Source organism: Plectropomus leopardus, chromosome 11 (assembly GCF_026936395.1).
Source record: "Plectropomus leopardus strain MGB_pleo_1.0 chromosome 11, ASM2693639v1, whole genome shotgun sequence".
Taxonomy (NCBI): Eukaryota; Metazoa; Chordata; class Actinopteri; order Perciformes; family Serranidae; genus Plectropomus; species Plectropomus leopardus.
In genome coordinates, this window is record NC_142186.1 from 24088809 (window position 1) to 24104772 (window position 15964).

The 15964-nt window shown below is 40.4% G+C and overlaps 1 protein-coding gene across 1 annotated transcript in view; it reads right to left on the reverse strand.

The window, feature by feature from the left end:
- Positions 1 to 15964, reverse strand: part of erfl3 (Ets2 repressor factor like 3) — a 68965-nt gene that overhangs the window by 23226 nt on the left and 29775 nt on the right. Inside the window, exon 2 of the mRNA XM_042489325.2 lies at positions 525 to 759. Within this exon, the coding sequence (XP_042345259.2) occupies positions 525 to 759 (235 nt within the window). The remainder of the gene's footprint in view (positions 1 to 524; positions 760 to 15964) is intronic.

Consider the following 15964-nt stretch of genomic DNA (forward strand, 5'->3'; position numbering starts at 1 on the left):
TACATTATCCCCTTTCTTGTAAATTCCAACTTTATTCTTATAATAGTACGACTTTATTCTCATAAAGTTCCAACTTTTTTCTCGTAAAATTACTACTTTTTTCTTGTAAAATTCTGACCTTATTCTCGAAATCTAACTTTTTTTTCTTTAACATGGCCCTAATCCTCCGTCGAAGTTGTGTGGTTCTGTGTAGAAACTCAAAGGGGGTCTCCTTTTTCTACTATGTCCTTTTTTTCTTTTTTTTCAACAGTGCTTTATGTTTTTCTATGGAATCAGTGTCCTCTTGTGCTGAACTTATACCTTCACGGACCTTTAAGGTAGGAGTGGGAGAGGATAGGTGTGTGGTGGGGAGGGATGTTTGTTCAAAAAAGGGGGTTGAAAAATGTTGTTTCAATTATAACACTATATAATTTGAATATCTCCTTCAATTAGAAAACATAAAAAAAGTTCAAAGGAGGCATAAAGAAGGGACTCGATCGCTGTGTGAAAAGTGCTATATATAGCAAGTGTCTCTGTCATCATACCTGAGTGCCCTGCTCAGCTTATCGTAGTTCATCTGAGGTTTACACTTCCTGGCCCCCCACAGCCGGGCCACTTCATCCGGGTCCTTGATGACAAACTCGCCGTAGTCTCCCTGCCAGGCGATGACGTCATGATACTCTTCTTTCCTGAGCAGCTCCAGGATGAAGTGCCACAGCTGGATCTGCCTGGACCCCGGGCTCGACTCAGGCTTGTAAGCCCATTCTGGGAAGGCGATCCCTGTAACAGAGAGATAAAGAGAGCGAGAGGGTTAGTGTGCGTCACTGGAGCACAACAAAAAAGACACAGACAGACACATGCTGTAAATTTGACAAGAAATAATGTCTTTTGCTGAAAAGACTGCATCTAATATCAAACTGAGTGACACTATTCAAAACAACCCAGAAAATCTTGTTTGATTTTATAGAGATTCAGACCATTGAAAACTGCTTTATAACAAAGCAAAAGAAAATACTTAGATATTACAATTAGGAGTCAGCAGTTGTAGCTGTTTCAGGTGAATGGAGTAGAGGATTAAAGGTGTCCAAAAAAGTTTAGATCAGATACAACAGAGCAGCATAATGAAGCACAGAGTGGAGTGTCCTCAGATCTTCACTGCATTTTTACTTCCACTCTTCAGTCAGTTTTTGTGGGTTATTCTCAAGCTTTTATTGGGCAGTTTGACACTGGTGGAAGAAGAAGAGGAAGTGCATAAAGCAAAGAGAAAGAAGAGAGAGAATAAGGCATCCCACAAACAATAGCATGAAAGGCACAGTAACATGCGTTGCCTTGCCTCGTCCTAGGACGCCCCTGTGACTTTGTCTTCATCTTACAAAGATCATCTAACAGAAAATCCACACAAAGATGGTTGAGTTTATGATATTTTTTCTTTCCGATTCAACCAACAGTCTATAATAAATCCATGATTTTCTTCAGACAAAATGGAGCTTTTCCAAAACAACCTCAACTATAAAAGGCTTTTTGGTATTTTAACATGTACAGGGTAGATTTATTTTTGATGGATGACTAGTTAACAGGTAATATTTATTTGCCATGATTATATTTTGTACTTGTTCGGTTGCCTGGCAACAGTAACAGAAAATATGTAAACGAGAACAACTACAGTAAAAATTCAGCTGTCCTAAAACAGTTTTGATGATCATGGAGAGCAGGAGGACACTGAATGGAGGCGAAACCAAGTCCCCAGTGACGCTGAACGTCAACGTCAATTTGACATAGTGGCCACACACGGAATTACAACATCCGACTCATTTCACTATCAGGATTTTATCTATTCAATCCAATGACGTTTCTAAAGTCTAGACGAGCTAGACATTTTAAAATTTTTTTGCATCATTCAAGTCACCGGAGGACTAAACCAGAAGTCAGTCGATCGGCTGCTGTAAGTCTCTAGTGAGCTTACCCTATGGGTCACATGTTTCAGGAGATCCTGGAAGTTTCATACTGCAGAAAAAGAACTTTTTTGGTTTTGTGGGCCACTAGGCAATTTTTATCTGAATGAAAGGGCCCTGCTTCCAACACTGTAGCCAGTTCTCTATTTACATCCATGGGTGTAACCATCTGCGTCTGTAGTCCAAATACTGTTAGGAACTGTGTGGCAGCAAAGTTAAGAGGGCAACTTTTTCTGTCTGTATGCATTTTAAATCTCACTACTGCTGATAATATAGCTGTTTTTAATAACCCAACTGATGGTGATTTTGTCACACGACGTCACAGCCATAAAATAATGATTTGGTCAGCTATAAGCTGTCTGTGTCAGTTCTTACCAGATGTTGGCTGTGATACAGTTTTGCTTCTGCAGAATGAAAATAGGGGAACGACAGAAATTTGGCTTTTTTTTTATGATGTCTAGGTGTTACACTGTGGACAGAGGTCTCTGTTAAAATGACCTAGAAATGCATGTGGAGATGCAAATAAAAAACGTAGACAGCTAATGTGGAAGTAGACTAAGGCTTTTGTATAAACCACATTCCCTCGCTGTCATTACCACAGCAGCTCTTCACAGGAAACACACACGCACACTGAAACTACAATACTGAAAGTTGTAGTGTTAGTGGGCTTCATGGAACAGTTCAGGCACATGAAAAACCTTTCCACCTCTCCTCCACCTCTTTCCTCTCATGCAGTCACTCTTTCCTATGACCGGAGGAAAACAACATAGCCAGTCATCTCTTCTGTCTATCCCTCCATCTCTCTCCACCCGCTGCTCGAAGGAAACGCAGAGTAAGAGACACAGAACGAGACTGTGGGCGTGGGTATATGACTGTTTGCATGAGCATGTGTGTGCCCAAATGTACGAGTTAGAAAGAGTTTATGTGCCAGTGCTCGTGTTTGAAAATGTTTGTGCAAGTCTCCCACTAACATTCTGTCGCCTGGGTGGTCAAGAAAAACTGACACGACCGAACAAAATAGACGATCACAGTGTGATATTCAGCCAGATATAGCCTGCCCTGGACTTTATTTTATCAACAATCATCCATATATCCAGTTTAACATGCAAGTGAGGAGGTAGCATCAACCCTGTTAAAGTGTCATGCAGGACATTTAATGCATGTTGATCTTATTATATAATGTCTGGTGTGAATAAAGTTAAGCATGACATTACACTGAATAACCAGAAAACTAATCGGAAGATAAGCGTCTGATGTAACCATATACAATATAATAGAGGATATGCGCTATTCCTACATTGTCCATCTTTGTTACATATATGGAGGATTGTTAGAATCACCCTGATCTTGTTTGGACATCACCGCTGCCTCGTCCAAATGTGAATATGACTTTTGTATATATATATATATATACTTTTCTTTAATGATTTAAAATGGATAAAATCTAATTTAATTGTAGTGCTGCTGTGTTACCTCATGCAGATGACAAACTAACTTTGCAACTTGCATTTAATCTGTAATGTTAACAGCAGCTATAGAAAGTTTGCCAATTTTTTTCATGTTAACGTTCATTTTATGTAAATAATAAAAATAAGTCATTAATATTTGTATTATTATTATTATCATTTAGGCTAATTAAAGCCTGGTTGTATAAATAAATACATAATTTAAAATTAGATTCCTAAATCTAAACCTAAAGATACCTTCAGATTTTTTTGATTTGTTTTTGCGGGTACTCAAGTACTTTACAACAATTTAATGTGAGTACTTGAATATTGAAGTTACTTAAAAATGCCGTAAAGTCACATTTATGCTCAACATTAGATACAAACACGGACACGGACACGGACAGAGCCATCTGTACATACTCTGCGTTCATTGCCTCCATTTTTTCGCACAGTTTCTGAAAACTTACAAAGACAAAACACAGTAGAGTAGCACATTTGAAGCAAGACACAACTGTACAAAACAATGACATCTTAAAAATGGCTGAATGCAGTAAACCAGTGATACTGTGAAAATAACTCTTTCCACATGCCACAATGTATTTAATGGCCTCACTGACCTACACCAACAACAATGCTGCCTCCTTTAAAGGCACATTATCACGACCTCCCCTGCCTTTGCCATTTTTGTATATTGCATCGTATTGTATTTTGTATGCCCTCTAATGCATTCTGGTAGAAGTATCTATGTCAACATAAAGGGCACATGGAAGTATTTGAGCAGTAACGGTTACCTTTGAACTGATCTATCATAAGATAAGCCTTAACAAAAAAAAAACCAACAAAAAAACACACCTCTGTCACTATCAAAATGAATTAAAAGTTGAAATTCTTTAAAAAATGGAGTGTTTATTACAGGCCTTTTGTTTTTCATGGGATATTGATTTGTATTTTTCTTCTCTCATGGTGGATTTTATCACAACTTCCTTCTCTGGGAGGAAATAGAAGGTCATATAAGTCTAGAATGAAGCCAGTGTTTGAACTGTACCACATGCAAATGGACACAGAGGAAATGAGACAGGCTTGGCTAGAGATTGGAAAACAAACAGGCCCAAATCAACAGATTATGGATGTGCAGTCTTGTCAATGGATTTGCTGGATGACAGCCTGGGGCAGAGATAGATAGCCCTGATAATCTCTGCCGCACTAGCCCGTTCTGACCATTTAGCCACTGTTGCATAACACTAAATAATGTTGATAGCACATCTGCCAGATATTTATGAATCTGTACATAATACTGGAGCCTTTCATCAGCATGAGTTAACCACTTTACTGCTTTTTAATGCTATGTAAGAGCAGAAGCAGGCACATTTTGTCTTCCAGTTTTTCGTTAAAAATAGGCAAAAGGGAAATTTATGTAGGCTAGTAGCTATAAGTCACCACCATTTCTTGATGCTTTTCCTCCAATCACAGTGATATTTTTCAAAGGCATGGTCAATGAATCACTCGGTTGTCCCACCTACTCAGGAGTTATTTTGCCATTCAAAATAAGGGTTTTTGAACATCAGTCAAACAATGTGCCTACACATTTTCCATCTCCATATTCTAAACAGGAATTTATCAGTGTGGAATATTCTGTAGATAGTAGGTGGCCAATAAGGCAACAAACAGGCTGTGCAAGCATCTTAGCTACAGATTATTGTTCTTTATAACAAACATCACAATGTGCAAAGTGTGAAACGGCAATGGGTGTAAAAACTGCATAAACTCTGCCATCTGTGTCTGCAGTTTCTCAGACTTTCCAGATAAGTAGGTAGCATGCAAATGAAACAACACTCACTCACTGTCATTTTACTTCCTTTTTCCCCACCCTCCTCCTCCTCCTCTTTCACTTTCAGACACTTGTTGCACGATCAAACCCTTAGTGAGCTACAATCACAGAAGAACACGCCGGGGGCAAGTGTAAACATACTGGCCCGGCCGAGCCTCCAACAAAAACACACAATCACCCCCACACACACTCCTACTGCAGAGGACGACACATTCTTTCCAGACACTGCGAACTGATGGTGGCTGTGTCAAGACAAGTCGAGATATGACAAGTCGAATCCCCAATCTGGTTGAGATTAATGAATGACCACTGACCCTGTGGTGCTGCTGTCAAGCTGGAAACTGCTCCACTGAAGCAGCTCAGTGGCCAACATTAGATGGTCAATGAAAGAATTTCCCTTTTTTTATCTCGTGTGTGGAAAGAATATTTTGTATGTGTGTGTGTCCACGTCCCTTTTTCATCATTTTGTGTCCGACTTTATGAATTTTAAAGTTTTTGTGAGTCTGGGAGTGCAGCGCAGGCAAAACTTGTCATAATTTTTTATTTTTTTTAAACCCCAGCAGCAGTTTGAGGAGTGTAAATATGGATAATTGATCAATTGGTCCAGCCAAAGTTGATCTGATTGACTGATGAGAAGCAAATTTTTGACAGAGCAATGAACGGTTAAGGTTATTTTATTGTGCTGTTTATTTCTTTTATTTATTTAAATTGGGTACCGTGATTTTATTGATGCATTGATTTATTGATTGAGTCCTGAGTACTGAATTTTGTTCTTCATGTATACATGGCCAGAATGACAATAAAGTTTCCTTGAATCCTTGAGTAGTTCACGCATATGATTCTCTGCTGCGATGCGCCATTTTTATTGTTGTTGTGCTTTTTCCGGTAATGACTTCAGGCTTCTGATTGGGCAACGTGGCCTTACGGTAGAGGTTATATTGCCACCTGTTGCTTTGGCGTGCGCTTGACATTACTTGACAGCCTGTGTTTGTGTTTTGATGTGGACTGAACACCATTTTTTTTAAACCGGAGATGGAAAAAAATGCATTTTTAAAAATACTCGTGTATGTGTGGACTCTGCTGCTCTGTCTGTGCCCAGATTATGCTCTAAGAGTGTGATGCAATCAATAATCTAACCGTATATTCAAATAGCGCTCCTGTGATGGTCCAGCTCCAAAAACATATAATCAATACATGGCAGCAGATCATTTAATGATGGCAGGCCACAAATGAATAAATGTGTGATAAACCCTGATGCTTGTTTGTACTGGAAGCTTTTACTGGGTGAGAAACTATCAAATATAAAGAAGCAGTAGCTAAAACATGAGCAAACCAAGTTCATCAAACAGACATAGGATAAATATTACAACAAAATAAAACAAAATTGCTGCTCTTAAAAGTTTGTGCTCACACACACGCACGCACGCACGCACGCACACACACACACACACACACACGCACGCACGCACGCACACACACACACACACGCGCACACACACACACACACACACACACACCATGTTTCAGGTCCATGAGTGAAATGGATCCCATGTAAATGGATGACTGGCAATCAGATTGTTTGTGAATAAAGAAGAGGGTATTCTTGACCTGAAATGATGCATGATATACTGTCATAAGCAACAGCGTATATAAAAGCCACCACATTGAAAGTTTGTGTGTGTGTGTGTGTGTGTGTGTGTGTGTGTGTGTAATGGTAGGGATTAGGTTCAGAGGAATGCTGAGAGCAAGAACAGGTGCCTTTGTCCTTCTATCCACCCAAAGTCCAACCCAGGCTGAGCTGTCCTGACTCACACTGGATCATCTATCACACACACACAGACACACAGACACACACACACAGACACACAGACACACACACACAGACACACAGACACACACACACAGACACACACACACACACACAAACTGATCTGTCTCATCAGCCTTGTACACCCAATAGGGGAATTTCAACTAGGAATTTTTGGAATCTGTGTTAGAAAAAAAAGTTACAATGAAGCCGAGAAAGAGAGAGGAGCAGCGGGAACGAGGACCTAACCCCCTCCACCACACTTAACCTCTCTGACCTCGACTCTCCCTCTCTTTGGCTCCTCGCCTTCCTCACCCCACCTCTCTCCCTCCCAGGGGAGACACCAGATAGCCATTACAGCATGCATGCGCAAGCCTCACACTCTCACACACACATAGACAGACTCGGCATCAATAATGTACAGACTGGTGTGGCGGGTTGACGATAGGGGTGCGCCTAATCTCTGGCCTGGGACACTAGAGAGTGCAAGTGCGTCAAGAGGTGTGTGTCTGTGACTGTGTGGGACAAGTGAGGGGCAGGTGGTAGAAAGTGATGCAAAGGGGACGAGGACGGAGGACGGGGGGGGGCTAGAGTGAAAGAGAAGAAAGCAAGACAAGATGGGGTGAGCAACGGGACAAGTGGAGGACAGAGAAAAGAAAGTAGGAGGAAAAAGAGACGGGGGAGGGAGATCAGGGGAACAAAAGTGGGAAGAGGGAGAAAGAGAGACAATGGCATGAGTGGGAGAGGAGAGAGGGGGTGGATGGAGGGAAGGAAGGAGGAGGAGGAGGGGCGGGGGTTTAAGGGAGCGATGAGATCATAGCTCGTCTGGTAGTCTGTTGTCATCCAGATCAGATTGCTTATCCCCCTACCTCCTCCTCCTCCGTCCCTCCATCCCCTCCTCCTCCTTCTAACTCCCCTCCTCATCCTCCTCCTCCTCTCTGGGAGTGCGGATGCCTCTTTTCCTCTATGTGATCTTGGTGGCAGGCCCCTAGCAGACTTCTAACACTGCTGCTATTCCAGCTATGTGCGCTGCTCACCAGTCCAACAATGACCTCCACTCTCTCTCACACCGAGAGAGCCGAAAGGGGGGCGGAGGAGATGAAAGCAAATGAGTGAGAAAAGAGTGAGGGAGAAAGAGAAAATGACAAAGGACTTGAGAAGATGAAGTGTCTGGCAGCTGTGTTAACTCTGGGTAAAGGGCAACTTCTTGGTCAACTTCGATATATGATGTTGCCCTAACATTGGCTACATTATATGCACACCAATATTTCCCTTTCATTCCCAATATAGCAATCCTCTGATTTCTGTTGTGATTTGATTTGTGTTATAAAAATAGCATATTCACTGTTAATATTCCTGATTTAACATTTTCTGATTAACACATGCGGGATATGGCGGTAATTTGGGGGTTTTAGGATTATTATTTGGCCATGTACAGCATACAGCCAATTCGGCAGATACATATCTAAAAGGCCTTCACCGTATAACGGTATCAGTGTGTGGCACTAACACCACTCCAAGCACCGCCAACCCGCCAAGTGTGCTGTGTTCTGCAGACTGTCTAGCAATTTTCAGGCCACTCAATACAAAATTACACATCAACAAAATGTAATATTCTTATACTGATTTTCTTTATTAAATAAAGAAAGACAACCATATAACTTCTGAAATCATGTTTCTCTCTTTTGCCGAAAGTCTTTCACGTTGTGGAGCCTGTTTTTTTATTTTATTTTTTTTAATTCAGCACATGTTACCAGGCTAGAGCAGCTATACTGATGGGTTGAGCAGTTCTGCTCAGACACAGCAAGGCAGCTGTGGCAAATACAGAGAAACTGAGTCTCACTGATTTTTTGTGCATGATGCATGTGGATTTCAGCACAAATAGACAGTGAAAATGGTCTTTTGATAATTCAAGTCACAGACATGAAGAAATACAATTGTGTCTGTTTTACTCAGCCTTTCCTGTTTCCAAATAAAAGCCCTCTGACAACGTTTCTGCTGACACACAAGGCATTTTATTGTGAAACATTTGCAGGACCGCGTTGTTGACAATGCAGTATCTTGCACGACTTTATAAATTAAAAGAGAATGTGCTTTCAATTGTGGAAATACAGTGTAACAGAAAGCAGCTCTGCAGCAGTGCTGCAACAACAAATGCTGCTAGTGTGAACTCACACTGCTCACACAAGCAGTGTGGCCCGAGCATAACCTCCAGGGCACGTGATGCGCACTGCATGCAAAACATCCTCATTACAGTCTCATCAGTAGGAAGTTAATAGAAAGATGAGGGTCCGGTTTTTTGACGGTATTTAAAATGACACTGTCTGGATTTTGAAATATCCTGGTATATCGTAATACTGTGATACCACCCATATAATGTCTGCGTATGCCTGCTACATTCTGGCGCACACACACATGAATTCATGACCCGTTTCTGGGAATTCATTATTCATTTGATGTGTCATTGCAATTTTTCATCTTGTCTGTCTTGCATTCTCTAAAATGTCCTTCTAATGACACTGTTGGAGAAAATAATAAAACAAGCTAAAAAGGGCTAAACTTTCTCCAGCTCCAGTTCCTTAAATGTGATGATTTGCTACTTTTCTTTGAAAAATATGAAATTATAAGGTATCCTGTGGAGTTTTTGACCACTAATAGCTCTATGGAGCAATTCAGGCAACACAATACACATTCCTGCTGCCGGTTTTGTGCTATTCAACAACAGTTGGTAGCCGTGGTAGCTGTATTGCACAAAGAACATGAAGCAACACACCAGGAAAGGCAAGGATGACTGCTAGCAAATAAATATGGATGTAAACAATGCAAGCTTTGCAAATGTTTTGTGAGGAAGGAAATGTATACACACAAATAGTGGTGAGAAAGTGTTTGTTTACAGGAAAACTCCACAGTGTGCTTTGACTGAATGGCTTTTGGATGAATGGATGACTAAAACAAGGAATTGGAGGGCTCTGAAAGATAATAACAATGTTTTCAACTATTTTTTGACATTTCATTGACAAACCAGAAAACTTAAATTAGTCTGTGATGAAAATAAATTTGACATCGCCTCAGAGGCATGACTGGCTGGATGACTGACCTGAATTGCCAAGGAGGGCGAGAGCTGATGGGAAGGAGGCAGAGACAGACGGGCAGTCAGACAAAGTAGTAGAGTGAGAAAAGAGATGAGGAGGAGAGATTCCCAGAGCTGCGAGTCCTACTCAGCAGCAAATCAACTGACAGGCCTGTGCCAAACTAACAGTGGAGTTGCAGACTCAGGGTTTTTTACACAGGGCCAGGGCCTCTGAACAGCCATTAGCGGGAGTTGGCTAGCGCCGTACTACTTTAACCCAACTCAGCTTTAGCGTTGATGTGGGAAACGACCAGTGCAAGTGTGTGTGGGTGAGGGGGGTGAGGTCACTGTCGGCTCTGAGAGTCTGCAAAAGCACTAAAAATTGAGAGACAGTCAGTTATTTGCCTATAGCAGTACATTCATACACAAGTATACACAGCCTTGTCTTTGTCACAGCTGCTCGGATAAGTGAAACTGCCTGAAGCGCCGAGCTCGGGGAACAGAGAAGACAGAAACACAAGACCAGGAGGTGGAGGGGAGGGATGGAGGGATAATAAAAGACTTTGAGGGTGAGACAGAGAAAGTAAGAGTGAAAGGAGGGAGAGAAGAGAGGAGGGTGGGCTCCGCAGGAGGAGGAGGGTAATCAGAGCCCATACGCCTGAATCCCAAAGTGTCTGGACTCTTCCCACCAAGTCCATTAAAAATTCATTAGGCCAATACTTGAGGAAGACTAGAGAGTGAGACACACAGAGAGAAAGAGACAGGGACACGGGGGAGTGACAGAGAAAGCAAAGTTGGAAAACATTTTGATGGAAAATGTAAAAAAAAACAAAACAAAATCTATTAATTAAAAATGCTCCTTAAATTTGATGTCTGAGCCCTTGGAAAAAAACATATCCCAAATGATTTTTGTACTTTTTTGGTTTTGAGATCATTGTAAGCATATAAATATAACATTACGCTAAATTTTCTCTCACACTTGTGTGAGAGAGGGTTCCTCCAGCTTAAGGGAACAATGATTCGAGATTTTTTAACTGCCAATTGGAATTAAATTTAAGAGCAACTTTACAATAACTACAACAAAAGGAAAAAAAACCATGAACTGAAATTAATGACTTGGGTTTAGAGAAAATTTTGCCCACGTTTGTGTAAGATAACTTTTTTGCCTCGTGTTGGAGGCAAGGCTAGAACAAAACTGGGAAACACCTGGCGTTTTTTTGTTTTTTTTTTTGGAGAAAAAAAATGTGTTTTTTACTCTGTATGTGGCATGTTGCTGGTTTTGCTATCCTGGTCTGTGTGACATAAATGTGAAAGGCATATTATAAATAATTACAGAAAACTACCTACAATTTTCATCGATTTTAAAATGCAACGTCAACAATAAATGTCTTAGCATATTCAATAATTTTGAAAGATTGGTTTAAGACATTTACGACCAGGAAAGCCTTATTTTTTGTATTTTGTTTAATAAAATAAATAAAATAAGTTAAATGCTTTATAAGACCTTTTTAAGGGTAGGTAGAAACCCTAACAAAGAGAGATGAGATGGCAACTTACAATGATTTTTGATCGATTAACCGGTTGAATATTTTCTAAATTAACATCTGGTGCGTAAAATGTAAGAAAAAAGTGAAAAATGTTTAACACAAGTGCCCCAGAAGTGAATATGACACCTTCAAGTTGCTGTGTTTATTTGACCTACAATCCAAATGAAAATATAATCAACTACTATTAAAAGCAAACTCGGAAAACCAGCAAATTTGGACATTTGACAGACTGAAAGGGGGAAATGTTGGCATTATTGTTTTAAAAATGACATAAGCAAGTACATATAACAAGTAATCAACCACCAAAACTGCCAGAATTTTCTGTTGATTCAATTATCATTTCAGCTCTGACTACAAGCATCAGTCTTTGGTTTCACAATATTAATTACTAGAGTAAAACAGTGACTAAAAACTGGATTTCCTAATTAAAATGTTTCCACGTGTTTCTCTTTAACTCATGTCTATTCAAGTAGAAATAGTGGGATAAGTTAAAGCCACCACAAGTGTTTCCACTGTCTGGCGGAGATGTAGATTAAAAGAGTAATTGTTGACTGGCTTTGTTTTCCATTTGAATTTCACACTGGTTTAAATGGGAGTCTGCTGAACTTGAGTTAGCCGATGATAAATAGGTAGGCAAGTTGTTTGATTAAGTACACAAGCTTAGTTTTATTGTAACATGCAGAGTAGATTTTACTGGTTTGGAAACAATCTTGAGAAGAAATGTGGGTTGTGAATAATCCAGATGGAGACTAATTTCCCTTGGAGGAAAATGTTCTTCTTGGAGCCAAAAGTGTTCATGCCCCCTGCCTCACCTGAGTGCCAGGGGGTTAAACACACATCACACAGAAAAACATGTAAGCCTGGCAGGCTGTTTAACTATTCTTCAAGGTCACCCACAGTCTACATTTTCTATAGGATCTTACTCACTGTTATATAGGTGCAGAAGAGAGAAACAGAGAAAGAGCAAGTGGGAAGAGAGTGCTTTGTGGCCTTGGAGAGGCCAAAAATAGCGCCACACACACACTTACACACACTGGGGTTATTGTTCAACACTGAGAGAGAACACACAACATGGATGGGGAGAATAGGGAAAGTACAGAAGTGCTGAAGGAGGAAGAGGAGGAGGTGATGAGGGAACAAGTGGGACAGAGAATGAGAAGGGCTTGACGTAAGAGTACGTCTCTCAGCCTCTCTTTGTATAACTCGTCTTCCAGTGAGCAGACAAGACGTCTTTTCCAGGAAATTGTAGGGGAGGAGCAAGAGAGGAAAAAAAAAAAAAGCAAAACGTCCACAGGGATCCTCTCTTCCAGAACAAGCACCTCTCCACATCTAGTTCACAAGCTCCGCCACTGGACTGTAAACTTGTTAAGTCACAACATGGTTCAAATGTTCATTTTTTTGAGCAAAAAACAGACAAAAACTGTTTGAAGTGTGTGTTTAAAGGCTGACTTTGTAAGCAGAAATGTTCCGCCTACATGTCGTTTATCATCTCACTAATCACTTTATTAAAACTAGAGAAATGCACTCCCAGCGCAGATCTTTACAGGGCCGCCAACCGAGCTGATCGCAGCCACTCAAGACAAATCCAGCAGACAGGAGCGTTTTTGAAGGTTTAGTGTACACAGATAAGATAAGTTCTCCTGCTAAAAGGCACTGGATGTAAAATACAGATTTAATGCAAGTGAGGATGAAATTATTATTTTTAATGACTAAAACAAAGCCACAAATATTTGATGTATGTCATTCACAACTGGGTTTCTAATGGTAACCTGGAATTTGGAACTTTGGATTCTAACTTTGAATCAACTAAAATAGAGCAAAAAAGTACAACTACATAGCCTACTCATGTACTTATGGTAGAAGTGGTGGAAGTACAAATATCAAGGGTAAATTACCAAATCAACACAATCTGGGCGTCTACAAAATCGGGCAGGCAAATTGTCCAATTCTGAAATGCTCTCACTGTGGTATGACGCCATGCAGAGGACTTAACATAAACAGGTAAAAGTCACGGCAGCCAGAACCAGCACAGCTGTGTCCGGTGGTATTGTCCTTCCCGGCTGCTTTACAGTTAAGACGTAGGCGAGGATACCAAAAACGGTCGATTCACCTCGTATCCTGTCTAACTTCAGTGGATCATAAAACATCAGTATGGAATGAAGCAGCATGTGTCAGTTCAAAATACAACTAAACCTTTTAACTGATGTTAGTTTTTGAGCGAGTGAGCACTCCGCACTCAGTGGCAATATAAAGTTGGTAAGATTGGTTTTTAAGCTATTGTGAATCCAATATACAGTCATAAATGTGCAAACAATAATATCAGGCTGATTGGTCCAGTAGTTTTAGAGATGCAGGCAGAAACTCACAAACACAAGCATAAGTGACGGGCATTTGTTGACATGAACTCTCTGTCAGTTACACTAACAAAGCATGCTAATGCAGTTACAAGAAGAGAAGGTTTATAAACTCACTGCAGATTCAAGGTAATTCTGAAAAAAACCCAACCCCCAAAAAACAAAAAAAACCCAAACACAACTTTGACAACACGAGAATTAAGTTTAAAGTTAATTTTCATCAGCAGTGAAGTAAATATAAGCCTTTGCCTAACTGAATCAATAAAAGGTTCATGCGTGCTTGGAGATTTTTGCCAAATGTAATGTAAAAATGGCTGAGATGTGCAGAACAACCAGGCACTATCAAGACTGAAACTGAAAATTAAAAAAAAAAACATGTTTAATTGATTAATCGCCAAGTAAAACTAACTCAATAAACATGATCACCTAAGAGGGCTGGACTGGTTTCTAAAGAGGCCGAGTCTGTTACTCAGAGCTTGATTTTAGACTGTAAGGACCCTAGTGGTCTAGCATCTAACCACATGGGAAAACTAATCACTCTGTACAGTCTATGTAACTAGCAACATGTACACACAACAGGTGCATCTTCACCTGGGAACTCTAAGAAAAGGTACACACCTATCCAGCTTTTTCACATGGGAACGGGAAGACTTAAAGAGAAAATGTCACAAATGCATTTAGGACGATGCCATGTGAACAAAAACACTGAGCAATGTCCACGCATGAACACACATAATGGCCGGAGGCACTGCACCTGATACGCTCTCAGGTGGGCTGGACAACTGGACTGGACTGTAAATACACTTATAAACAAGCCTGGTGGGAGTGTGTGTGTATGTGTGTGTGTGTTCCCCAGAGTGTGTTAAGAGCAGCAGAATAATATTGTGTCAGTGAGAGAAGAGTCCTGTTGCTCTCAGGGTGCTGTTAGGTATATTTACTCTCACCAAAGTGACGCACTGCTCCCAGGACATTAACCTCTCTCCTTAGACATACACACATACAAATATGCACACACACTTGCTAAATGTTTCTCCATGCTGCAACTGATGTGGCCTATGTGCACTGGATATAATTTAGGTTTAAAAGTTGGAATTAAGCCGTTTTTTTATTAGCGGGTACAAACTACAGCTTCAAATTTAACCCTGTGATACTCCAGGCTTGTACATTGTTCAATAACGTAATTTTATCTGCATTAAATAACAGTAGTATTATGAACACTAGTAGTTACTACTTACTACTGTAGTTTCAGATTGTAAAAGACAGGCTTGAACTGAGTGAACTTTTGATGACCATGAAAATGAAACTATAAAAAGGGATGCTATAATCTCATATGAGCGCTAACAACTTTTTACTGTATATTTTCCATTTAAACACCAATATTTAAATCTTTGGCTGTAATATTTGTGATAAAATGGCTACAGTTCACATCTTTTTGGGGTGAGATGCGTGAGAATAATTGAAATCTGGTACTGCAAAGACCTTGCAACTCATATTCTTAATCTTCCCCTTTACTTTAACATGTAAAAAGTAAAAATATAAACAGTTATTTTGCTACAATATGGCTTTAAAGGTTAGGAAAGTGGTTCTATGTCTGTGCATCTAAGCTAAAATACATGGTTATATTCCCATGATCGGCCAATCATTTTCTTCAAAGTTACTTTTCGGGAAAAGCTGTTAAGACCTAACACAACCGTGTTACAGGCCACAGGCGCCTCTCTTCTCTTTCACTCTGTCGCCCCATCTCACACGCCGGTGTTAATGTACTTCTCCGGCCAACAGCTTGGCAGAGAGCTGCCAGCTGACGCTTCACCTCTGGTTCAACAACACACTGCCTACACTCACCACTGCCTGTAAGAGTGTGTTTGACTGTGTGCGCAACTCAACGTGTAGGAGCGCGTAGGGATGGAGAGATATAGATATGATCTCAACTTCTATGTGGTGTGTTTGTTTAAATTTTATACAATCGAGCAAAAGTGAAG